Below are 25,421 nucleotides of genomic sequence, written 5' to 3' on the forward strand. Positions count from 1 at the left end.
CCACTCTTGGCCTGACAAGGGAAGAGGCAGAGACAGGAGGTCACCTATGGTTTGACAGGAATGGTGACGGCCTCAGCGTGGTCAGAAAATAAATGGAAACCTCACTGCTTGGAATTAATTTGAACTTTGAATAATAAAGTCCTTTATATGAAAGAGGAATGAAAGAAAATAAGGAAGGAAAGTAAGAAAGAAAGAAAAAATAATTTATTTCCTCTCTTTCTTGAATTCCCATCTCTGTGTGTCTGCCTTGCCCTCCTGGCTGGACGAATGGGTACAGCAAGGCTCTCAGGAGGTGTGTCAGAGTTCTCTCCTCCAGGGTACCAGGGAAGGTCCTCCTTCCCACAATGCAGAGACTGGGGACTGGGGCATGGATGTCAGAGGCAGTGCTTAAGGCAGAAAGTCTGAGAGTTCGGGCCATTCTGAAGTCAGAACCCTGGGGCAGGCAAGGGACAGACAAAACAGACCACTTAGCCACCTGCAGAAGAATGGACATGGGGTAGGCGTCCACCTTCAGTCTCTTCTGTTTGAGCTGAGGAGCTCAAAGTAAATGCCAAGGACTTCGGGTGGGCTGTGCTACTTTGTCACACCTCCACCTCAGTTTCTACATCTTCAAGAAGTGGCAAGTCCCACTTCATTGCCCGCCTCATGGGACGTGACTGCAAGGCCTTTGGGATGACGTCATTGTCTGCAAGATGTCACCCTTCAGGTCCTAAATATCGTGTTAAGGGTGACCTTTGGGGAGTCGTGGGTGCCTGCCTGTGGCATCTTGGTTTTTCTTGCCCCTTCTGGAGGATCTGGCTGGGCTGGGCGGGGCACTGCTTACCACATCCCCTTCCCCACCCCTTGCCTGCCTCAGATAGACACTGCAGCCTCTGCTGGTGTGCTTCAGCCGAGCACAGCTGTCTGCCCACTTCTCCTGTGGTGTGCCTCACAGTCACTTGCCTGTCTGACCGCAAGTCTGTCCATCCCTGGGGCAGCTAATTGGCCTCAGTCCCTGCTCCAGCAGGGCCCTGTCTCTGTCTGGCTGCCCCAGCCCTGCTGTCTCCCTCTGTGTAGGCTCTGTCCAGATGACCGGCTGGTCCTCAGCTTCAAGACAATCTCAGTGGTGACTCACCGAGATTCTGGACTTCCACCAGACTGAAATCCTGCCTACCTTCTCAAACCCACACCTCCCACCACCACTCTGAATTCTGCTGTGACTCCCATCCTGGGAGGCCATCCAATTGCCCCAACCTGAAGAATGGCTTTCTGAAGAAGACCCTGAAGAAGTAGGTAAGTAGACTCTGAGCCCTGGTTCTTCCCGAGCCTGGGATACTTTTCTGTCTTTTGCATAGCACTATGGTGGGACACAGGCACAGAACGCTAGGCAGTTAGAGTCGGGACTGGAGTTCCTTGTTCGGCTAAGAATGACTGGGGTCCTTGGTGTGTGCTTGCAGTATGTCGGAGGGTTACAGAGGCAGGAGCATGGCTAGCATGATCCCTTGCCTGTGCAAAACTGCCTGCAAGAAGTGGTGAGGAGAAAAGAGCGGGACTCTGAATGGTGGAAGTCTGCCAGGTAGTGATAGGCGGTAGGCAGGGACATTAGGAATCTCCCAGGCGGGAGTTTTGAAGGGAGGGCATCGATACTACCAGCCAGTATGGTTTATTACTTTAACTCCATCTAATCCCTCCAGGCCGGTGGAATGCCTATTTCACAGATAAGGAAACCTGGGTCCACAGGGGAATCGTGACTTTCCGTATAGGACTTGTCATGATATGGCAAGGTGGGCAGTCTAATCAGGTGTCACTACCCAAATCCAGGACATGGGTCAGATGATGAGAGGTAACACCTCTCCCACGGGAGGAGAGGGAAGCCTGGAGGTCGTTGAAGGTCTAGTCTGGAAGGACGGAAAAGGAGAAGGAGGCAGATGGGTTGATGGCTTTGGAGATGATGTCTGTGCTAAGGACTTGTCAAGGGGACCACAGCAGGTCATAGAGGCATTAGAGGGTCACGAGTAGTTCATAAGAGAATGTCTGTGCTCTCGGAAGCAGAGCACATGGTAGCCTCTAGCTGGTGAACCGGGGCAAGCCTCTCTGCTTCTTTGAGCCTCCTGGGTCCTTACTTTCTCCATCTGTAAAATGGGGATCGAGGTGGCTCTATCTTTGTGAGACTGTTTACGAGAATTCCAGGACATTGGAATGTTAAGACTGAGTTAAGGAGAAAGGCTAACCACTGAGAGCCACCGAGAATACAGGGAAGGCTAGAACTGCCCTATCTGCAGAACTGTAGGCATTTGGGGACCTCCCAGAATCCTCAGAGTCCAGGTGAGGCCAATGGTCCCATGCAGCTCAGTGCATAGATGGCAATACCGAGTGGGGACAAACTCGTCTTTTGGTTAAGAGTGATGGAGAGAGTCAGAAGAGAAATTGGAACCCAGCCTGTATGGCAGGATGCCGTCCCATGGGCAAATTCACAGCCGTGGAACACTGTTTAATGTCGTTCCTCAGAGGGCGCCTAGCCACGTGATTCCCCACAGTGGGGTGTTTTCTGCAGTAGCCCTGCGCTAGGGCCCAGTGTCCAATCTTCAGTGGACCTCAGAGAGAATGATAGAAGTCCTGACTGGCAGGGGAAATTGGACGCTTGCCCAAGGTTTCAAAGGTTCCCACCTCTAGAGGCTACTCCTTTGGCTTGAGAGGGAGATGCGATTGTTGGCACCATAAGGGATTTCTTATAAGCGGTAGGGGCTTCCAGAAAGGAGAGCAGTGTGGAAGGTAAAAGAGAGGCAGGCAGGCTATCTGCTGGGGAAGAGGTTTCCTTATCTCCAGGGCCAAGCCGCATCAGATAGGCATGAGAAAACGGGGTGTGCTTTCTTCCAAAGCCAGGAGGGGGCATCATCTCTGATCCCCACAGGCCTGGGGGTCCTGGGCCTCTGAGCCTGGGGAGTGGGGGCAGCCATGACCAATGTCCTCAGGAGGGGAGGGTTACAAGGACTCAGGAGGCAGGAGCAGCAGCTGGTTTTCTTTAAACACTGGGTGTTGGGCTTACTGTTGCTAATGACAGTTTGTGAGGGAGGGTCTCTCCAGGACACCCAATCAGCCTCAAATCTGTGATTCTCCTGCCTCAGCTTCCTGAGGGCTGGGATTACAGGAGAGCACTTTGCAGATGACAGTGCTGAGATTCAGAGAGAAAGGGTGGTTTTCAGGGGCCACCCAAAGAGGGAAGAGAAGGAAGCCCTGAGGAAGGTGGTCTCGCCCTGGCAGCCTTTCCTTCAAAAGCTGCTCTACAGCCCCAGAAACATGAAGTAGGGGTGGGGGTGGGGGAGCTGGGAGAGGCCCCACCCACAGTCTGCAGCTTGCAGGTGTCGCCTCCCCTCCCCCACCACCCTAGCCCAAGGCGAAGGGACTTTTCATGACAAGTCAAACAGGAGCGCTGACTAAACTTGGAACTTCTGAACCAACCTGAGAAGATTCCCTGGCTGGGGCCCCTTAAGGACATCTGTTCTAGGGCTTCTGCCAGCTGTCCCTAGGGTCCCCAGGGAGGATCAAAACACTAAAACTGTCCCCAGGAGGAGGGGCAAGTGGTCTGGCTCCCCCTCAAACATCAGCTTTCTTCACTGAGTATCACCCACCAATGTGGCTCTGGGCCTCTGTTTATTGATCCGCTAAGCAGGTTTGGTGTGACAGCCAAGACTGGAGTCTCCCATTTTCTCCAGTGCTGATTAAAGGGCTCAAGCTTCAGTTAGGCCAGGATGAGCTGCTGAGAAGCGCGGGGGGGGGGGGGGGGGGGGGGATGGGGCAGGTGCTGGCTTGGCCCCAACTTTCTGCAGCAGCTTCAAGCAGTCATGCTTTCAAACAGCCTTTGTCTGAGAGCCCCAGAGAGAGGCTGCACACCTGGGCAAGAATGCAAGCATACGGGCTGTTTACACAGGTGGGACGAGGCTACTGATACTGCGGAGGTTAACCGCGATAGAGGGGGTTCTGGACCATGGAGACTGCGTATACATAGCCACTGGGCCAGGTCCTTCTTCGTGTTTTGCTGCCACCCCACTAAGGCCATGAGTCTGATGTCCTCAGCTGTAACCCAAACCCACCTCACTGAGGAAAACAAAGCACCAGGAAGCACACAGCTGCAATGCAGCAGCACGCAGCCGCCCCTGTGCACCAGCACCGACCTCCTTGCTCCTTGCAGACACACACAGCAGCTGGGCCAGGTCTACAGAGGTGTAGAACTGAGCTCAGACAAAGCAGCCCTTGACTGGCGTGAGTTAGAGCACTCTCCCGCTGGCCCAGGCTTGCTAATCTCATTCATCCACTGAGAAACTGCTCAGCTGAGGACCTGCCAGTGCACCACCTCTGAACATGCCCTCTCATGTCACTGCTCTGAGGACAGTCCTCTCGGTCAGACCCTTGGAGCTGGGATTGCTGCCTGGGGTGTGGGGAGGGTACCTCCTGGGGATAGTGACAAAGCTGATGGGAAATCTGAGCCTCCAGGGACTGCTCAGTGGCTGCTCCATCCCCCAGAGAGCTCATTCATCATTAACCTCATTAGCAACACATTTCCTCCCCTCCTTAGCAATGCATACTGCACCCGTTGTGGCCACTGGGATGTTGTGGTGAGCAAAATTGGTGATTTATCAACTTCTGGGATCTGATGCGCCCAGACAATAATAGGTCATAAAGACAAGACCAAGACGATCACTGTCCCTTATGAAGGGACCACAGAGTGAGGGTGACATTGAAGTTGAGCTCTGAGTGCGGAGAAACTGGGGGAGAGTTTGGGCAGAACCACTTCACATACCAAGGTCCTGAGACAGGGAACATTGGAGCACTGATGTGCTCATCCTACAGAAACGCAGGAGCCTTCACTAGCTCGGCTCACTGAATTTAAGAAACAGGAACCAAAGAGAGCCAGACTTAACTCTGAAGTGCACAGGGTGCACGAACTCATCACCAAAGAAAAGGGTCCTTGTCATTTAGTCATTTGTGTAACCTGTGTGTGCCCACTGTGTGTTAGGCAGAGCTTAGTCATAGGGGGCTCGGCAGGAGCTGAGCCAGTGCGGTTCCTGCCAGGCTGTTGTTCAGAAGGTGAATGGAGGGCTGGAGAAATGGCTCAGTGGTTAAGAGCACTGACTGCTCTTCCAGAGGTCCTGAGTTCAAATCCCAGCAACCACATGGTGGCTCACAACCATCTGTAATGAGATCTGATGCCCTCTTCTGGTGTGTGTGTGTGTGTGTGTGTGTGTGTGTGTGTGTGAGTGATGACAACTATAATGTACTTATATATAATAAATAAATATTTTTTTTTAAAAAAAGGTGAATGGAAACATCCGGAGCTATGGGCTGGCTATGGGCTGGCTACGGGCTGTGGTGGAGGAACAGACCCCAAAGGAAGATGTGACTCACCCTCTTTGGAGAGTTCAAAGACAACCTTGACATTTGAACTTAAGTTCGAAGACCCAGTAGGAGGCTGACAGTCAGCTAGGGAGCACAGAAAGTTCCCAGGGCTGAAGGTGTGAGAGGTGGAAGCTAGGTGAAGGCAGACTGTCCCCCTGAAGCCAAAGGTGTGGCACTTGGATGTGGAGGGAGAGTGGGCTGGAAGATGCAGCCAGGGGCCAAGGCCCATGGAGAGTGTCAGCAGGTGGGACAGTTCATGCCTGGGGGACCAAGAAGCCCTCCCTTCTGGTTCCCCCTTGGGAAGTCCCTGAACAGATACACTTCTCCTTCTGGTGACCGGCTGGCTCTTGCGCATGGCTCTTCTGGGGAGCCCCTCTGTGTCTGCTTCATTTCTTCTCTGTCCTACTCCTACTCGGGACATTTTACTTTCAAAAGCTTCTCAGTCTTCACTTTCAACCTCGTGGCTCCTACCTGGTCTGTACTGAGGTGACCGCAGCCTGATGGATCAAGCAGATTCCACTCTTTGATCATTAGCCGGGGCAGGGCGGGGAAGCCAAGAACTCATGGACTTCCAGGGAGATAGAATGTATTCCAAGAATATGCTTAGTAGGTCTGGTTAGACCCACTAGGGGACATTGCTACTTGCCATAGAACCTTGAAGTAGAGGTGTTGGGACCCACGTGGCACCTTTTCAAAGCAGCCACAGCACGCCTGCCTCTACTCAGTGTAGACCCTAAGAATGCAGGGAAACTATAACAAGGACTGACTGCACACTCTTCCCTGCACTCAGGATTGTCTTTTCTGTTTTGGGTGTCACGTGGGCTGAGCAGTGGTCACTACTGAGTGACTTCCTCCCTTACTCTCCATCTTGTTTGTTGGGACAGGCTCTCTCACTGAACCTGGAGCTCACCACAGGGCCTGGGCTGGCAGCCGCTCTCTGCCTCCCAACACTGGATTGCAGATGCAGAGTACCACGGCTGGCTCTTAGATGGATGCCAGGGACCTGAACTCGGGTCCTTGTACTTGTTCAGCAACCGCTGTACTCGATGAACCATTTTATCTCCCCTCTTGATGAACAAAATTTCCTAATGAGATCTAGTGTATCTGTCCTTTTTCCCTTTCGTTCCTGAGTTAGAGGTATGTTTAGGAAGTACGACTGGTCCAAGGCCAGGAGAACGTCATCCCACTTTCCTTCTGGATCAGTTATTATTCTGCTTTCTTATTAGTATGTCCGAAATGGATTTTTACTTTCTGACAAGACTGGATGATTGAAACTAGGGCCTCGTGCATGCCAGGCCCTTGAACTATGGCCCCAGCCCTAGGAATTGACTTTTGTGCTCTATGTGAAGTAGGGAGCAGGAGTTACTTTTTCTGTCTGATTATGCCGTCTTTGTTCCTTTGATGTTTTTTATTTGTTTCTTTGTTTGAGGCAGGGCCTCGCTGTGTAACCCTGACTGTCCTGGAGTTTGCCACAAAGAACAGACTAGCCTTGAACTCACAGAGATTCTCCTGCCTCTGCTACCCTAGTATTGACATTAAAGGCATGTGGCCACCGCACCTGCCTCAGCTACTGTTTCGAGATGGTGGTCTCATTATTCAGGCTAACCTAGAACTTCCTATTCTCCTGCCTCAGCCTCCTCAAGTACAGGGCTTATAGGTAGTTGCATGGAGCCTCATGCCAGGCCTTGTCTTCTTTTTTAAATGCCAGGCCTTGTCTTCTTTTTTAAACGCCAGGCCTCCTCCACCCAAATGCGAGGGCAATTTAGTTGCTAGGCCAGCCGTTGCGAGCTGGCTTGTTTACAGTCTTTCCATCTTTCCCATCGGGCAGTCCGGTTTCCTTGCAGCAGCTCCTTGAGTCCATCACTCCATAAGCCTCAGCCTCCCTTAAACAATGCCACAGATGTTGGAATAATCTCGTCGGTTTCCCCAGGGAAACCTGCTGGAGACCGTGTGCCTGCTGAGACGTCCTTGAAGCCTCCCCATCCACGAGCACGGTCTGTCTGTCCGGCCACTTACTTTTGTATTCCTCTCAGTCATCTTTGTGATCCTGACATCATTTGAGCCATTCTTGGGGGACTGCCCTTTTGTTGCTAATGTGAATTACACTGTTTTGAAATTTTTTATTACATTTTTATTTATTTCCTTTGGGGGGGGGGTGTAACATGTCGTGTATGCAGAGGACAGAGGCAACTTTCCAGAGTCGACTCTCTCCTACCTTGTGAGTCTGTGGTTTCTAGCTGCAATGAAAAAAAGCAACTTGTAGGGGAAAGGATTTATTTTACCTTCCAGCTTTTTAATTTATTATCCAGGGAAGTCAGAGGAACGCAGGGCAGGACCCTGGAGGCAGGAACTGATGCAGAGGCCATAGAGGAGTGCAGCTTACTGGCTTTGAGCCCTCTGGCAGCTGCTGCTGTCCTTGGTAGGCATCCGTGGTCCTGGTCTCTAAAATGTTGGGGTCCTCACTGCAACTGGCCTGCACTTTCACCAATAGTGTCTTCTGAGCTCTCTTCAGGAACTTTGATCCTGCCACAAGGCGCCAAGCCTCAGCTTCTCTCCATAAGACCTGCATGCCTTTAAATCCAGTATCACCTGGAGAACTCTTACCCGTTACCAAGTTCAGCTGCCAGCATGAGGTTTCAGCCTTAGGCACCTCTGGAACACGGCTTCTGTGTGCAGACTCTGAGGAAACACTTCCTACAAGATTTCACTTCAATAATGCTGGTATCTTCTTTTCTTTTTTAAAGATTTATTTATTTAATGTATATGAGCACACTGTAGCTGTGTTCAGACACACCAGAAGAGGACATCGGATCCCATTACAGATGTTTATGAGCCACCATGTGGTTGCTGGGAATTGAACTCAGAACCTCTGGAAGAACAGTCAGTGCTCTTAACCACTGAGCCATCTCCCCAGTCCTCTTTTTTTCTTCCTGTTCAGTTTTTGTTTGTTTATTTAGAGACAGGGTCTCTCTGGGTAGTCTTGGCTGTCCTGGAATTCACTCAGCAGACCAGGCTGGTCTTGAACTCAGAGATCTGCCTGCCTCTGCCTCCCAAGCACTGAGATTAAAGGCGTGCACCACCACCACTTGGCTGGTAGTTTCTTTTCTATTCCCAGCTGACCAGAACCACAGATTCTTCACTCAAAATATTGAAATGCTTCAGCAGAGTCTCAAAGTTCCCTCTGAGCTTCACAAGTCAGGCCTCCACAATCTTCCAAGTTCCCACAACTCATTAAGCTCCAGACACTCAATGGCTTTTCCAGCTCAAAGTTTGAGAGTTTTCCCACAGACCTCCCCACCGTTCAAAAAAACAAACAAACAAAGTCGAGGTCAGGTCTGTCACAGCAATAACCAGGTACCAATTTCTGTCCTAGGGTTTCTATTGCTGGGATAAGACACCACAACTAAGAACAACTTGGGGAGGAAGGAACTTGTTTCAGCTTATATGTCTTAGGTCATGCTCCCAAAATGAGGGAAGCCAGAGTAGGAACTCAAGGAGAAGCCATTAAGGAGTGCTGCTTACTGGCTTGATCCTCCTGACTTGCTCAGTCTGCTTTTTTGTCCCACCCAAGATCACCTGCCCAGGGGTGCCTCCCTTACTGTGGCTGGGTCCACCCACCTTAACCACAAATCAAGAAAATGCCCTGCAGACTGCAGGCAATCTGGATGGAGACATTTTCTTAATTGAGACACTTGTCAGATAAAACTAGCTAGGGCCAAGCTGACAAAAAATATCAACCAAACTAGCCAGCACAGGGTCTCAGGGATGGATCTCAGGTCAGCTTGGCAGCAAACACCTTTACCTGCTGAGCCACCCCACTGGCCTAAAACGACATGATTTCATATTTCCCTTGGTATGTGGGAGTAGACTTTTGCACATTTTACCGTTATTACCACACTTCTTTTTTTTTTTTTTTTTTTTGGTTCTTTTTTTCGGAGCTGGGGACCGAACCCAGGGCCTTGCGCTTCCTAGGTAAGCGCTCTACCACTGAGCTAAATCCCCAGCCCCATTACCACACTTCTTAAGCTGAAGTTCCAGATGTAGGAAGAAATAGCTGGCTGTAAGTGGAGTTCATCACTTCACCAGATCCAGGCAGACTGCTGTCTCCCCTCTCTCCTCCCTCTAGCTCTCCATCTGTCTTCTCTTTCTCTCCTTTAAATTGCAAATAAAGTCGCATAATAGTCACAGGCTGACCTGAGAGCTGGGACTACAGGTTTATGCTCAGAGTTGCGTGTTCTCTCTCTCTCTCTCTCTCTCTCTCTCTCTCTCTCTCTCTCTCTCTCTCTCTCTCCTCTTCCTCCTCCTCCTCCTCTTCTTCTTCTTCTTCTTTGATAACCCTCCAGACTGGCCTGAAATGCATGGCAACCTCCTGCTCCTGCTTCTGCCCCTGAAAGCTGGGTTGCACATGAGAGTTTATGTAGCTTGCCTTTGCTTTTGGAAATCTTGTTAAAAAAGAAAAAAAAAGGTGTAAAGTTCCAGCCTTGGGGTTCAGTGTGTGTGTGTTTGTGTGTTTGAGTATGTCTGTCTGTCTGTCTGTGTTGTGTTGTGTATGTCGGAAGTCACCCTTGGTTTCTTTTTCAATCACTCCCCAGCTTATGTTTTAAGAACTGAACTCAGAACTCCCTGGTTTGGCTAGACTGGCTGGCTGGCAGAGCTCTATGGATCCTCCAGTCTCAGTCTCACCCAGCTTCTCCATGGGGGTGGGGTTTCAAATGCAAGTCCCCACGCTTAGGCAGCAGGCACCTTACTGAATGAGCTGTCTACCACCCCTATACTGTCACCATCAGTGATAGTGCAACGCTGTTCCAGACAGACACAGCAAGCAGCAGAGTTCTAGCCCTCCTCCATGCTGGTTGAGCGAAGTTCTAGATCGTTCAAACAGCAATGCCCTGTTTCTCCTTTCCGGTCTGCTCCATTTCTGAGATGGAGTGGGTCCAGGCAGCATTTGTCTCGCTGTGACTGTTTTATTTCACTTCTTAGCATGATGTCTTCAAGTTTCACCCACATTGCAACATATGACAGGAGTTCCTTCTTTTTAAGAAGGCTGAATAACATTCCACTTGTGCTTACGGCACGTTATGTCTGCGAATGGACTAAGATTGCTTACGCGTGTAAACAGTAAACGGGAGTGTGAAAACACATCACTGAACTGTTACTTTAAACTATTTTGGATATATACCTGCCATTTCTAGTTTTAATTACATATTTTTCATCATAATTACATTTTTTTTTACCAAATATAGAGAAGTGTCGCAACTTCTCCACATCTTCACCGATACGCGTCACTTTATTCTAGTTTTAGACAATGGTCATTGTGTCTGGTGTAAAGTAATTCCTTTGGGAGCTTCGATTTTGATTTCCTGATGATCAGTGATACTGAGATGCGTCCTCGTGCTTGCTGGCCATGGTAAGCTCCTTTGGAGAAAAGGCCCTAGTCTGTTTTAACATGGGGCCATTCAGGATGCAGTTACCGAGCTGCAGAGCTGTTTTTTACATGCCCGGCCCTCAGCGCTTGCCTGACATCTGGTTTGGGGAGCATTCCTCTCTAGCTGCTTGAAGTTTATCTGGTTTTGTTTTGGTCGCCTGTGCTCTCTCCTGGGACATCTGTAATTTTAGGTCTCCAACCAGCTGCAGTTCATTCCTGAGTGTGGTCAAGAGAGGAGAGCAGCCTAATCCTGACACATGAGGATGGGTTCCTCCCCAGGGTCATTTCTTTGATTGTCTTCTTTGCTTGTCCCAGGCTGGCCTCGAACTTACTCTGTAGCCTAGGATGGCCTGCAACTCCAGATGCTCCTGCATCCACCTCCAAAGTGCTGGATAGGCATCGTTTCTTGAAGTTCTGTCCTTCCACCCCGGTGGTCCTGGCGACCTTGTAAAAGATTATTTGGTCATCTCCTGTGGGCTCGTCTGAGGGCTTTCCATTCTTTTCTGTTGTACTCCACATTTATATTAATCCCAGTGCCAATTATAATTGTGATTTAGCTTTTTTCAAAGACTTATTTACTTTTCTTTTGTGTGGGGGGGAGTTTGCCCGCACGCACTGCAGGAGAGCGCAGTGTCTGTGGAGTCCAGAAGAGGACATAGGATCTCTTGTGACTAGAGTTACAGAGGGTTGTGTACACCATGAGGGTGCTGGGAACTGAACTCGGGTCCTATGAAGACCGCCCAGAGCTCTTAACCTCTGAGCTATCTCTCCAGCCCATGGATCACTGTAATTTTAAATGCTTTCACACCAAGAAAGCCTCCAGTTTTGCATCCCCTTCTCCGGATCTTCAAGATCCCAGATGAATTCTAGGATGGATTTTTCTATTTCTACAAGAAGCACTACTGGCATTTTGGTGGAAATTATTTAACTTTATAGTTACTCTAGGCAATATTGACATCTTAACAGTATTGCCTTTCCTCCCATGAAAGGATATCTTTTTATTTATTTGCGACTTTCTCAATTTCTTTCAATAATGTGTTACATTTCTCCAAGTAAAGTGTTTTATTGTTTTGGTGCTATTATAAATAGAACTGTCTTATTTGCTTTATTTTAGGGTTTGTATTATTTTTAATTATATACAGGCCTGTGTCTGCATGTGAATACCTACACACGAGTTCTGGGATTTGAAGAGGCCGGAGGTATTGGGTCCCCTGGAACTGTAGACGGTAGTGAGCCATCTGGTGTGGGTGCTGAGAATGTAGGGCCCTCTGGGAGGGCAGCAAATGCCTTAGCCACTGAGCTATCTCTCCAGCCCCTTAATTTCCCACTTGATCATTGTTTGTGGATAGAAAATACAACTAATATTTATGTCTTAATTTTGTATCCTTCAATCTTACGGGATTCCTGCGTTCAATCTAGGTTTTTTTGGTGTGGAATCTTTAGGATTTTCTACATATAAGTTCATGCTATCTGCAAACAGAAATAACTTACTTATTTCTTCTTATGTGTCCTTCATTTCCCTTCTTGCCTAATTGTCCTAGCTAAGACTCCCAGTTGAGCAGAAGTGGCGAGCATGAGTCCTTGCCTTGTTTCCGGTCTCAGAATAAGCTTGCTTGTTTTACTGTGGGCATTTATGTGGGCGTTTATTGTGTTGTGATTTCTGTGGCACGTCCTGGACCTTTCTAGGGACTCAGTCTTTATATCGTTGCAGACACTTAGTTTTCTAATCTTCACGAGGCTTTTCTTGTTACCTTGCTGTGTTGAGTAAAACTGTTATCATAATAGATGTTCTTGGGTTTTTTCCTATCCTTAGGGTGAACATGTTCAATATTTGAGTTGAGCATGTTGACGCACCTCTATAATCTCAGCACTCAAGAGGCTGAGGCAGAGGGGACGGACAGCTTGAGGCCATTTTAGGAATGTAGCAAGATTCTTAACTCAAGAAAAAAATATGCTGAGTAATTTGGCCATTAAGGAGACTGCTTGCTGTGCATACTGTGTGCGTGTGTATCAGAGTAAAGAGCGTTCCTTTGTTCCTGCAATCGAGGAATTTTATTTTTTGGTGAGCTTTCAAAACCATGAATGGATATCTCTATCCATTAAATAAAATTTCTGAACCTATTAAAGTCTTCTGGAGAGGGATGAAGGAGATCCTTTGCGAGAGGCATTTTCTTGTAGGGAGGTCGTCACCGTCGGAAAGGGCCGTCACTTCTTATAAATTCAGAGAAGAATTATTCCTCCCTATCTCCCTCCCATTCTTCTCTCCCCCCTCCCTTCCTCCCTTCCCCCTCCCCTCCTGCCGTCAGAGCCCTCACACCCTCCCGCCAAGAACTCTTTTTTTATTTATTTTTCTGAGAATGGGTCTCACTATGTAACCCTGGCCAACCTCGAACTCACAGAGATCCATTTGCCTCCGCCTCCCTGGTGCTAACATTAAAGGTGTGTGCCATCACTCCAGGCTCCAGGAACTCGCAGGCAGGACCACTGCAGTGACTGTAACTGGGCAGACTCTCAGTCACTGTGCTGTGCTGTTGCCCTGTGCTCGGCCTTGCTGGTCATGGGCTCTGTACACAGCTCCTCTGTCACTTTAATGGAACTGCAGGCACTGTGAATGAAGACATGGAGCCTTTGAATGAAGCTGATGCTTTCCAGATAGATTTTTCATTTCCTTCTAATAGACACACAGCGTCTGCTTGGGACAGCTGATTCTAAGTTTGTCGTGTGAGCATGGCGTGGCTGGCTCTGAGGGAAGTTGCTGTCCACGTTCATTTGGTCACACAAAACGATTTTCCAGACCAGTCACCTCTCCCTGGCCGTGAATGGCAGTTCCTGTGTATCAGTCTGTGAATGAGCTTTTGTTCCAGGCCAATCTGATAAAATGCCCGTGGTAAGCCGGTGTGGTTTTATTTGCATTTCTTTGCTCCCTGAGAGATTAGGCTCTTAGAGTGCTCTGAGGCCTTCATTTGTTCCCCCTGACCTTTTCCACTTCCCTTCGAGTTCCTGAAATGTGGTTAGCTACTCCTCTGCTTCATCCCAACCCCAGCCCTGGGGCCCGATAAACACCCTGCAATAAACGCCCCATGCAGTCGTGCACGCAGCACTCACAGCCAACTTCAGCACACCTACTGTGAGGATATGCAGAAGCTCTTGGAATACTGCCTGCCTTCTTACAGGCCTCATGTGCATCCCAGGAGAGAAGTCAGGGTAAAGAGACCAGCATGACCAGAAGACCCCTTTGGGTGCCAAGAATATGGAAAAGGAGTGATGGGGACATCACTGTTCTCTTGGTGCAGCATCCCTAAGTCCCCAGAGCAAGAGGGTGAAAGAGCTGTCAGTGCAGAGTGCCAGCATCTCCATTTGGTGCTCGCCCATCTTCAACACGTCTCTCTCCCACTTTTTTTTAAAGATTTTTTTATTTTTATTTTTATTTATATTTTTATTTATTTTTATTATTATTATTTTTTTATTTATTCCATGTATGTGAGTACTTACTCTGTCACTGTCACTGTCACTGTCAGACCAGAAGAGGGCAATGGATCCCATTACAGATGGTTGTGAGCCACCATGTGGTTGCTGGGAATTGAACTCAGGTCCTTTGGAAGAGCAGTCAGTGCTCTTAACCACTGAGCCATCTCTCCAGCCCTCTCTCCCACTTTTAAAGATAAGCAGAGGTGACCCCCAATTCCTGGAGTATCAGGAAGGTGGCATGACTGGGCTTAATTTTTTTCAGCTCACAGTTATATCCTAATGTTATATCTCACAGTTGCGGGTTAGCTTTTCAGAAAGTTGGTTGTGATTTGCTTAAGAAACTATTATGTGGGCCCATGAGATGATGGTTCAGTAGGTAAGGTGCTTAGCTGGATGACCTGAGTTCAGTATCTGGGACCCATAGTGAAAGGAGAGAACCAGCTTTTGCAGGTTGTTGTCTGACTTTTTTATGTGTGCTATGGCATGTGCACACACGCATACACACACACACACACACACACACACGTGCACACACACACACGCATACACACACACACACACACACACACACACACACACACACACAGTATAATTAAGAACAGAAACATGTAGCATCTACCCTGTGCCTGCGGCTGTTACAGGTATTTATAAGCACCAGGTTAATTTCCCAAGGGCTCTGACAGAATGGTTCCTTTATCATTGGTACTTACAGATGAAGGTCAGGGACTCACACAGCCTGGGTTTGAACTGAGGCTGGGCCAGCTCCATAGCGTGCTTACCCAGCATGCTGCCCACCACCTCTTGGCTTCATCCTGGTTAGCTGTACTAGTAATGCACTATTTTATTTTGACGTGAGTTTGTTAGAGTACAACAGTGATCAGCAAGTTAAAGTTAGTAAGTAGAGATAGGGTCATGAAAACCCTGAAGGTGGTGGTGGAGGTTCTAGAACATTCTAGCCCAGCCGACTAGAGGAGACAGACCACAAAGCAGCATGTTAGGATAGGAAGGACTGGTTCAGGGAGCTGGCTCAGGATCTACAGAGGCAGCCAGGCACTGGGGCTGTGGTGTTTGGGATAGGGGACTATGCTACTTAGGTTTTTGTCAACTTGACACAAACTAGAGTTATTTGGAAAGAGAAAAACCTCAATTTAGAGAAGGCCTCTATCAGATTGATGTAGGCAGCCTGTAGGACATTTTATTGATTAATGATTGATGTGGGAGGACCCAGCCCACCATGGGTAGTGTCATCCCTGGGCAGGTGGTCCTGGGTTATGAAAGAAAGCAGGCTGGGCAAGCCATGGGGAAGCAATCCAGTAAGCAGCACCCCTTCATGGCCTCTACATCAGATCACGCCTCTAGGTTCCTGCCTCTTACTTCTCTCAGTGATGGAGTATGACCTGAGAGTTGTAAGCTGAAATAAACCCTTTCTCCACAAGTTGCTTTTGATCATGGTGTTTATCACAGAACCAGAAAGCAAAGGAGAACAGCTATGGGAGCTCAGAAGGAGTGGGTATGGCTTACCCCTGACACCCGGCTCCCCACTGGCTGCTCTTAGCAAGCAACTGAGGTCCATTGGCAGATCAGAGATCAACTGAATACTGAGCCCCTCCTCCACTTTGCTATGCCAGGAAAAAGCATACAGAAATAAAACTAACACAGTATGGGGGAATAGGGGTTTTGGGTTCATGTAAACGTAAGGTTTACATATGGACATCAGATATAACCTGATTCGTGTTCTTAATGTAGCCCTACTATTGTGGCTTGAATCTGAAGTGTCTTCTACAGTGTCATATATTTAAATGTTTGATAGGAACATTTAGGGGTGGAGCCTGGATGAAGGAAGTAGGTCTCTGGGGGTGATACCCACCCTGTTTCCTGCCTTGCTCCCTGCTTTGTGGGCCATCCCGAGGAGAAATGCCTCCGCCAAGCACCCTTATCACCACTCCACCACACCTTCCTGTTGGGACAGGCCGAACCCCTGAAACCATGAGCCAATGTACATCACTAAGAAATGACCAAGGTGTCTGCAGGTTTCTGGTAGGTGCCCAGAAAAGCATCAATATCAGAAATCTAGAGATGAGGCCAAGCTGTCTGCCACTTGCTTCCCTGAGCTTGTGTCTTACCCTATCTGGTCACTGTGGCAGGGAACACTGGGACAAGCCAGGCCTCATCTGTGGACCATGCAGAGGGGCTGCGGTTCAGGGAGCACGCTGTGAGGATTGCCAACTCAGGCCAGGAGAGCAGCTGATGTCTGCCTGTGACCTGTGCAGAGCTGAGGTATGGAGTGGAAGAGAAGAGGCTCTTGACAAAGGACAAAGGACTTTCCCTCTGGCTGACATGCAACACAGAGTTCTGCTCTGCGGGGGCTTTGGTCCCAGGAGCAGGCTTGCAGCAACCCTACTATGGTCAGAGCTCACCTTGTCAGAGTGTGATATCAGGGGCGGGGGAGGGGCCTGTGCTCAGTCTGATGCTGCAACGAAACAGCGGACACTGGGAATGAGAAGGACATTTATTTAGCTGAGGGTCTGGTGTCTGGGGAGCCAAGGGCATGTGTACCACCACAGCCTGGTGGATTGCTATACCTGGAGGCACAGCAAATGCACCAGCTTGGATCTCTCTCCCTTCCTTCCCTCCATGTCCTTCTCCCCACTTGCCTTTCATTTTCAATGCTGGAGGCAGAAAGCTGGGACTCACCTACGTCTAGGCAAATGCTGGAACACTGAGTTCCGTTCCTGCACACACAGGTTCCACCCTCATGACGCCAGCTAATCCTGATTCCCTCCATTCTATTAAAGTATGATCTGGGTGTTAGGTTTCTAACACAAAGTGTGTGTGGGGTGTGTGTGTGTGTGTGTGTGTGTGTGTGTGTGTGAGACACAAACCACACTACAGGGCTTGTGAAGGTGGGGGCCACCCAAGATCAGTGTTACTCAAAGCAGGTTGAACTGACATTTTCCATAGTATTTTATTCTAATACTGATGTCATAATAATGACTATAATTACAATAGTTATAAGGCTGAAGCAGGAAGTTCAGATGGTCACGGTCAGTCTTGGTTACATAGTTAAGATTCTGTCTCAAGTGGAGAGGGGGAGGGCAGGGGGAAACACACCCCTGCAAGGAAAAAAATGTACAACCACGAATGTTAATTTTTAAAATGGGGTTGGAATAAAATGTTTAAGACCATTTATAGAAAAAAACATTGAGTAATTTGAAAGTGGAGCATTTTGGAAGCCCCAATCTTGCTGTTCTGTTCCGGAACCTTGTGGACTCTGTTCTAGCCCAGTCAGCCCTGCGCATGCCATGTGTCAGAGCCTACCCTCAGCTTTCTTGGCACACCAGTTGCTTGAATTGTCACAAAGCTCTAGACAGGCCCTCATTGCTTCATTTTATGAGGCCCAGAGAGAGCAAGAGGCTTCTGATAGGCTACTCAATGCTGCTGGACTTGGGGGAACCCCAGATGAAATGTAGTCTTATTGTGAGGTCTGAGATAGTGTCTAAAAAAAACCACGGGTCTGACCTGATTCATGCCTGGGTCACCTTCCTTCAAGACCCTGGTCCTTGCTCCACACTGGAGGAACTGGCCTGCATGAGGCTCCTGAACAGGTGATCTCCCTGAACTAGCACTTCTACAGGCAAAGGGCAGGACGAGCCTGGTGTTGTCCACCTATGGTTACCCTTCTGCCCACAGCATTAATACCCCCTTGATCCTACAGGGGCCCTTTCCTATCTCAGCCAGCCAGGGGCTCTCAGCAACTTTGTGTGGTGCCCTGGCTTCCCTAGTGTGCCACTGTAGGCTACCCTAGGCTTCCTGTTTGAATAAGAATCCCTCCCTGCCTCCCCCTCCCCCATGGGCTAACCTCATCTTTAGTATTCAAGAGGGGTCTTCTTTGTAAGCTTTGGACTAGTTCTTTTGATGTGGCAGGGACAGACCCTGGGTTGGGAAGCCACTCAGTATATGGCCTCAGCTGGTTCACCACATATACCACACACTTTTCTTGCAGGTTTGGGACACAGCATGCCACGGGGCCTGGCTGCTCCCTTACTCCTACTGATTCTCCATGGAGGTAAGTCTCAGCACCATGATTGCAGGACAGATGGGGACCATCTCCTCCCATAAAGCTGAGCAGGGCCCACATGGTGTTATAGGCTCCTGGTCATGGCTGCTGGCCAACAACCCACAGTCTACAGCCTCTGTCTACCTGACACCAAAGCTGAGTGCCTCGTTTTCCTTTGACCAGAACCCATGGAGCCAAACGGCTCTAGTAAACAGAAAGGCTCTCTACCATCGTAGAATGGAAGTCCTGCCCTTGGTCTAACCTTCTCTTTGTGCAAGACTTTCACTTGGGTCATGAACCCTCGGTAGGCTGGAGGAGAAAGGAGGTGGAGAGAGAGAAGCTAGAATTCTGTTGGCAGTCCCTGAGGAAAGGCATCAGAACTGCAGGTCAAGAATCTTGCTTAGGGCATTCTTCCCAAAGCCAAGAGTTCAGCAGTGCTCCCCCTCAAGAGCCAGGAAATAAGAGGACGTTCAAGCTACCTAGGGTGAGGGGAACTCGACTCTCTGCAGACTCAGCAGAGTTGCTCTGGGTTTTACAGAAATATCCAGTACTTTAGTTCCCGTAGGAGACAGGCATGACCCTTGACTTCCCTTTCTGTTTGAGACACCCTGCCTGCTCTGGAAAGCCCTGTGATTCCCGCATCGGGGAGAAGGGGTGGGGGCTGGATATCAGGCACTAGTCACTGAGACTAGAATGTCATCTGCTGCTCCTCCTGTGGAGCCTGGCTGTGTTGCCATCAGTGGAGAGACAGAGGTTCAGGGAGAACACAGACCCTGTGGCCACCCTGTGAGTGACTGCCTGACTCCAGTGCCATGGTACTAAGACAACAAATAAGGAGCAGAAGCACGGGCAGGGTGATGGTTCTGGCGATGTGCTTGTCATTCCAGCATCAAGGCCCACAGAAGGGACTGAGAGCATTTGCTGTCCCTGTATTGGGGAGGTGGAGGCAGATCCCAGGGGCAGGCTGGACAGGCCGCTTAGCCAAACCAGTGAGCCCCAGGCTGGGCGAGAGAGCCTGTCTCAGTGAACCAGGCTGAGAAAGACTGAGGAAGGCCTCTGTCTCCAACCTGCACATGAACATGCGTGTGCAGGGCCAAAAGTGTATCTTAGGGCTGGGTGCTCAGTTTAGGGAGCTCTAATGCCCTCAGAGTCCAGCCATCCCGTTCCAGCACTGTGCTGAGCCTCTTGTTTTCATGATGTGAGGCGGGCTGTGGGCAGGAAGAAGTCTGGTCCCTCCAGCCACTCATAACCCGCTTAGGAGCTCTGCCTGGGGCCTCTGCTTCTTCGGAGGCCCCACCTCCTCACATGCTCTGTGGCCTGAGCATTGATGGAGCACATACCTCCTAATTTTACCAGGGCCCAGGCACTCGTTGTGCTGCTGCTAGTTCATTCATTCATTCATTCATTCATTCATTTTTGAGCTTTGGAGACAAGGTTTTGGTATGTATTTGTAATCCTCCTGCCTCAGCTCACGGCTCTGTCAATTCTATGTTATTTTTATTTCATAATTAGTCTGATACTTTTTCTTTCCCTTTGAGACAGGATCTGGCTGTGTAGCTAGGCTGGTCTTAAACTAGGAATCCACCTGCCTCTGTTCCCCAAATGCTTATGAAAGCAGATGTGTCCCATGCCCGCTGGACCTGTCATTTGCAAAGGAAACAAATGGTTGGGGTGGTAGGGGGAAAGGGTGGGGGAGAGGATAGAGAGAGGGTGGGGGACCGGTGGGGGGAGAGGGTGGGGAGAGGAGAGGAAGGAGTGGGAGAGGGTGAGGGAGGAGTGGAGGAGAGGTGGGGAGGGGTGGGGAAGGGTAATGGAGAGGAGGGGGAGAGGGTGGGGGAGAGGTGACTCTTCCAGCCCAGCGCCTGCCACAGCATTCATCTTGGTAGCTATGCAGCACAGTCAACTCAACTTTTCTGCAAACTGCCAAAGTCTTCACTCTTTCAGCGTCTCCCCTAACCCTTCCCCTCCTGGACAGGGCTATGAGCTCAAGACCCTGTGGCACTCACCCTGACCTCGGGGTTTATCTGTTCTTTGCCTGTAACTGGATTCAGAGTTCATTACGCTACAAGGGACAGTGGTCTTGGGACCAAATATAGGGCTCAGTTCCACATTAGAAGGACTTCATCGGGCTGGAGAGATGGCTCAGTGGTTAAGAACACCCGACTGTTCTTCCAGAGGTCATGAGTTCAATTCCCAGCAACCACATGGTGGCTCACAACCATCTGTAAAGAGATCCGATGCCCTCTTCTGGTGTATCTGAAGACAGCTACAGTGTACTTATATATAATAAATAAAATAAATCTTTAAAAAAAAAAAAAAAAGGACTTCATCACCGTGACTAGTCTCGAGAGGTTGGAACTTACACAAAGAACTCTAGATGACGACAGTCCCTGTGTCCCAGGCTTTCACGCCAGCCTATGACTGCCCAAGCTCGTCCTCAGCCTCAGACAACCTGCCAAAGCCTTTCCACTGTGTCTCACCCCAAAAGGCCTCTCTGTCACCCCTCCAGGTTGGAGCTGCCTGGACCTCACCTGCTACACTGACTACCTCTGGACCATCACCTGTGTCCTGGAGACATGGAGCCCCAACCCTAGCATACTCAGTCTCACCTGGTGAGTAACCATGCCTCCAGCCCTGAGGAGCTGCTCGGAGAGGATGACAGGATGTGAAGGGGCTGCCTCCTGAGCCCTAGGCTGAGCTAACCTGAGGCATTCTCAGGAGCAAACTTAGCTACAAGCAAGGGCCCACTCCTTCCACCAGAAATGTCAGCCACCAAGACTGTGAGCTGAGATGACCAAGCTCACAGGTCTGACTCCGCTTTCCCTCACAGACCTTCCTGGGTTAGCAGTCCTGGGATGGCCAGTTCCCAGTGACCTTCTAAGCACTGACTAGGTGCTGTGTTCTCACCATAAACAATCCTGAAATTCTGGCTACCATGTTGCAGTTGAGGATACTGAAGTTCAGTGAGGTTTAACCACCAGCTCAAATTCTCAGCCAGTGCGCTTACGATCCCACACGCTGTTTTAGGCTAGAGACCACTTGTCCTTCATGTGTTCATCCACTTTAAACAAAGTTTTTGCCAGACGTGTTGTGGGTGCTGAGGATGAAAACAAGACTCAATACTGCAGGCTGTGGAGTCAGGGATGGTCAGGTGGCTGACCAGGGCATCACGGCAGAGGACACAGCACGTGCAAAGGTCATGGGGGGAGCAAATGCTGCGAGTGTAAGCTCTTGCTTACGGTGCCAGCTGACTGTGATCTGAGTAGAGTACACCGGCGGGAGGGAAAATCGGAGACACCGAAGTCAGTGGTTGTGCAATAGCCATCTGTGCTACATGGGGAAGGCAGCTGGTGGTAGGGAGCTTCGAAGGCCCCTCTGGCTGCTACACTGAGAGGATTGGGTCTCAGAGACAGCAGAGGAGGAGCAATACCTTCAGACAGACAGCCATTACAGTGCTGGAGTGCGTTACAGAGGCTGGAGGCGTGCTTGGAGAAGATTGTTCGGCAAGGTTTGCATTTTAGGAAATTCAGTGAAGAGCTGAGTAAGGTGGCAGATAGGAATTGATCCTGGAGGGTGATCATGTTTAGGAAGGAAGAAAGTAAATGTACCTGGACTTCTATATATACTCTAAACCCCATCCTTGCCGCTCAGTGAGACTTAAAGAGCCAAAGCATTTCCCACTGCTCCACTTGACCAGTGTCCCTGGAAAAATCTGTCAGAGCAGAGAAGTACGTTTTACTCACCTCTGAGCACCGAGCTGCGGGTGTTCAGTGGTGGAGGGCAGAAAGGAGAGAAAACCTGCCCCAGGCTTCCTGTAACTTAGCAGGCTACCCATTGTGACCGACAGGAACAGGTTTGGGCCCAGATTTCCAAAGGGCAAGATAGTGAGTGTCTGGTCCTCGGCTTGCCGGATGCTGTAGGGAGGGGACTGACCATGGGATGGGGGCTGGTTGGACCTTGACCCTCAGCCCTACCTCCAGCCCCTCTCAGCCTCATGCTTTGAATTACTGTCCTGCCCTGGGCACTGAACTCCACTGTCCCCAGCCATGACTGGCTACTCTGTTCCCAAAGGCAAGATGAATACGAGGAACTTCAGGACAAAGAAACATCCTGCAGCCTGCACGCGTCTGGCCACAACACCACACATATGTGGTACACGTGCCATATGCGCTTGTCTCAATTCATGTCTGATGACGTTTTCACTGTCAACATGATGGACCAGTCTAGCAACAGCTCCCAAGAGTGTGGCAGCTTTGTCCTGGCTGAGAGCAGTGAGTACCATGGGCCCCAAGCGGAGGGGGACTTAGGACCTTTCTGTGACCTCAGAGCAAGCTCTACTCTCTACTGTCTTTGGAGTGTCCTTTTGAGATGCACAGCTTTTAACTGGGGTGTGATGCTTTGATATGGGAATTGGGCTAAATGCCCATGAGGAACATTAGAGGCTTAGAAGGGTGTGGGACAGGACCCAGCTCAGCCCTCCCTCTCTGCCTGACCCCAAACAAGGTTTACCTTGTAAAGACCCTTTATACATGACCCCCTAGGATTTTGCTCTTAGTATGAGCACCAGTCAGCTAACTCGAAATCCTCGGAATCCTCGCAGCTAGATGCGAGGGGCCTAAGGTTAGGAAGGCCCCAGGATGGACCTGGCTGTAGCTGTCTACAGAGCCCAGGCTGGGAAAGGAAGGATCTGAGGCAGGCAGCAGCTTTGGCACATAGCAGTGTGCGTATCTGTATACACATATACACATAGGAATATTTTATGTTTACATTTATGCATCTCTGTGTGGTACAGGGTCCCTTCTATGGGAGGGAAATTGAAAGCAACAGAATCCAGTGGGCACCTTGCTTAGGAAGTTTCTGCATTAGACACTAATATTAAACCTGAAACTTCCTCAGCCGTTTGGATTCCCAGCTCTCACCGTTTTGCTTTTCGTTTTTCTTTTCTACCAAGAAAGGACAGAGAATCTTTCTCTGTACGCCTGTCCCCAGTCCTGACTTCAGCCTTTAAGCCTGGGAGTTGTTCTTTCCTTCCCCACTGTCCCCAGTCCTGTGTCACTGTTTCAGTCACCTGCCTGCAGTGACTAGATCTAATCCAGGCAAACAGGGGCTGTGGCCACGGAGTGCTTTGTTCAAAGTTATCCAGCGACCTTTGGGGACTGTGAGGAGGGATTCTGCTGCCTGCAGATTCTTACCCTGCTTCATCTTTCTGGGTCTTCTTCCAAGTCAAGCCAGCTCCCCCCTTGAATGTGACTGTGACCTTCTCAGGACGATATGATATCTCCTGGGACTCAATTTATGAAGAACCCTCCAACTACGTGCTGAGGGGCAAGCTACAATATGAGCTGCAGTATCGGAACCTCAGAGACCCCTATGCTGTGGTGAGGTGGTAGGGCTTTAGGGTGGGAGCTACAGGGATGGCCAGGCAGGTCCCAGCATAGTGGCACAGGGAACCAGGCTTAGCATTCCTTCCCAGCATGCAGCTCCCTCCTTCCTTCTCCCCGGGCCAGGGAACCCCTTGCTACATCTCCACCCTGACTCCTTCCCTACAGTCCACCTCAGTCACAGTGGGGCAAGTTTGGGGGCATTCCATTTACTTTGAATGTGGAGTGCCCAGCTGGAAATTTCCAGAATGGCTCACTGTTTAGAACTAGAATGGCCTGGTTGAGGATTTCTATAAAGGGCATCATCTAGAATGTTCCCAGGGAGACATTTATAGCCATCCATTGATAAGATGGCTGTAACTAGGGACTTCCAAAAAGGCCCACTGTTAAGCATGTCCTATGTCATTTGAGACAGGGAGCCCAGAGGCTCACATCTGTGGAACTTCTAGTCAGGACATGTAGAGGTGTCCGTGGTTGCTCCCAAGACATTGATGGTTGGTGGTCAAGCTATTGCCACAGAGGGAGCTCCTTTTCTAGACAGCTCTAGACAGAGATGTATGCTCTTTGTGGGACCTGCCTGGTGTGACTCCAGTGGAAGGACTTTGTGCTTTACTGATGAGCTGAGTGACTACAGAGTGTCCTGTTTCTTATGTCCTGGCAGAGGCCGGTGACCAAGCTGATCTCAGTGGACTCGAGAAACATCTCTCTTCTCCCTCAAGAGTTCCAGAAAGATTCTAGCTACCAGCTGCAGGTGCGGGCAGCACCTCAGCCAGGCACTTCATTCAGGGGGACCTGGAGTGAGTGGAGTGACCCCATCATCTTTCAGACCCAGGCTGAGGGTAAGTAGGATGCTGGTAGGACACCCCACTTCTGGTACTAAACCTTGTCCTGCTGCTGCTTCATAAGCCCTGAGAGTCCCAGCATGGCTGGGAGGTTTGTGCTCAGTTATTCACCCCCTGTTGCAACCACTCATTATTTTGAGGGGAGCTGCTTCTTTTGATGGGAAGGACTCCTAACTCTGAAGGGAAAGCTGTTGCCCCATGTTATAGAAGAAGAAATTAAGGCTTAGAGATGACAACATTTGACTGGAATAAGAATAAAATACCTGATTTAATCCATTCTATAGAATAAAACAGTTATTTTAGTTTATGGTTTCAGAAGGGTTGGCTCATGATTACAAAGCCCTGTTGCATTGTGGGGAGCTTACTTACATCATGGTGGTCAGGACATAAATATGGAGAGGGTCTGGGATGCCAATATCCTTTCAATGTGTCTCTAATGACCTAATTTCCTCCCACTAGACCCTGACTTCTAAATGTCCCACCACCTTCCAGTAGCAGCCCATGCTGGGACCATACCTCTGACACAGGAGCCTTTGGGGGAGGGGTCATTTCACACCCAAACTCCGAAGGGAGGGATCCAAACCCAGCTTCCTTCCAGCCCTCCACCCCACCCCACCATTCCCAGCACACCCACCCATGTACTTCTGGAAGGCTTTTCTGTTGGACCCATGGTTTGTTCTCTGTGCAGAGCCCGAGGCAGGCTGGGACCCTCACGTACTGCTGCTCCTGGCTGTCTTGATCCTTGTTCTGGTTTTCATGGGTCTGAAGAACCATCTGCCTTGGAGGTGAGGCCAGGGGCTCAGGGAGGCAGAGAAAGGGTCAGCCTGGGCCACAGCCTCTCCAACCAAGACCTACTCTGGCCAGGGGACTTGGTG

At 49.7% G+C, this 25,421-nt stretch overlaps 1 protein-coding gene across 33 annotated transcripts in view; it reads left to right on the forward strand.

Annotated features, from left to right (window-relative positions):
* The first annotated feature begins 680 nt into the window (after positions 1 to 680).
* Positions 681 to 25,421, forward strand: part of Il21r (interleukin 21 receptor) — a 28,031-nt gene continuing 3,290 nt past the window's right edge. Inside the window, exons 1-11 of one of the 33 annotated variants that reach the window (XM_087559872.1) lie at positions 883 to 1,272; positions 5,293 to 5,540; positions 7,683 to 7,792; positions 7,865 to 8,094; positions 16,411 to 16,543; positions 18,270 to 18,332; positions 20,833 to 20,935; positions 22,395 to 22,594; positions 23,547 to 23,701; positions 24,366 to 24,543; positions 25,235 to 25,331. In XM_087559872.1, coding sequence (XP_087415998.1) covers positions 18,284 to 18,332; positions 20,833 to 20,935; positions 22,395 to 22,594; positions 23,547 to 23,701; positions 24,366 to 24,543; positions 25,235 to 25,331 — 782 coding nt within the window. In that variant the 5' untranslated portion in view covers positions 883 to 1,272; positions 5,293 to 5,540; positions 7,683 to 7,792; ... (1 more) ...; positions 16,411 to 16,543; positions 18,270 to 18,283. 33 annotated transcript variants of the gene reach the window in all.

Source organism: Rattus norvegicus, chromosome 1 (genome assembly GCF_021556685.1).
Source record: "Rattus norvegicus strain SHRSP/BbbUtx chromosome 1, alternate assembly SHRSP_T2T, whole genome shotgun sequence".
In the NCBI taxonomy this organism is placed as follows: Eukaryota; Metazoa; Chordata; class Mammalia; order Rodentia; family Muridae; genus Rattus; species Rattus norvegicus.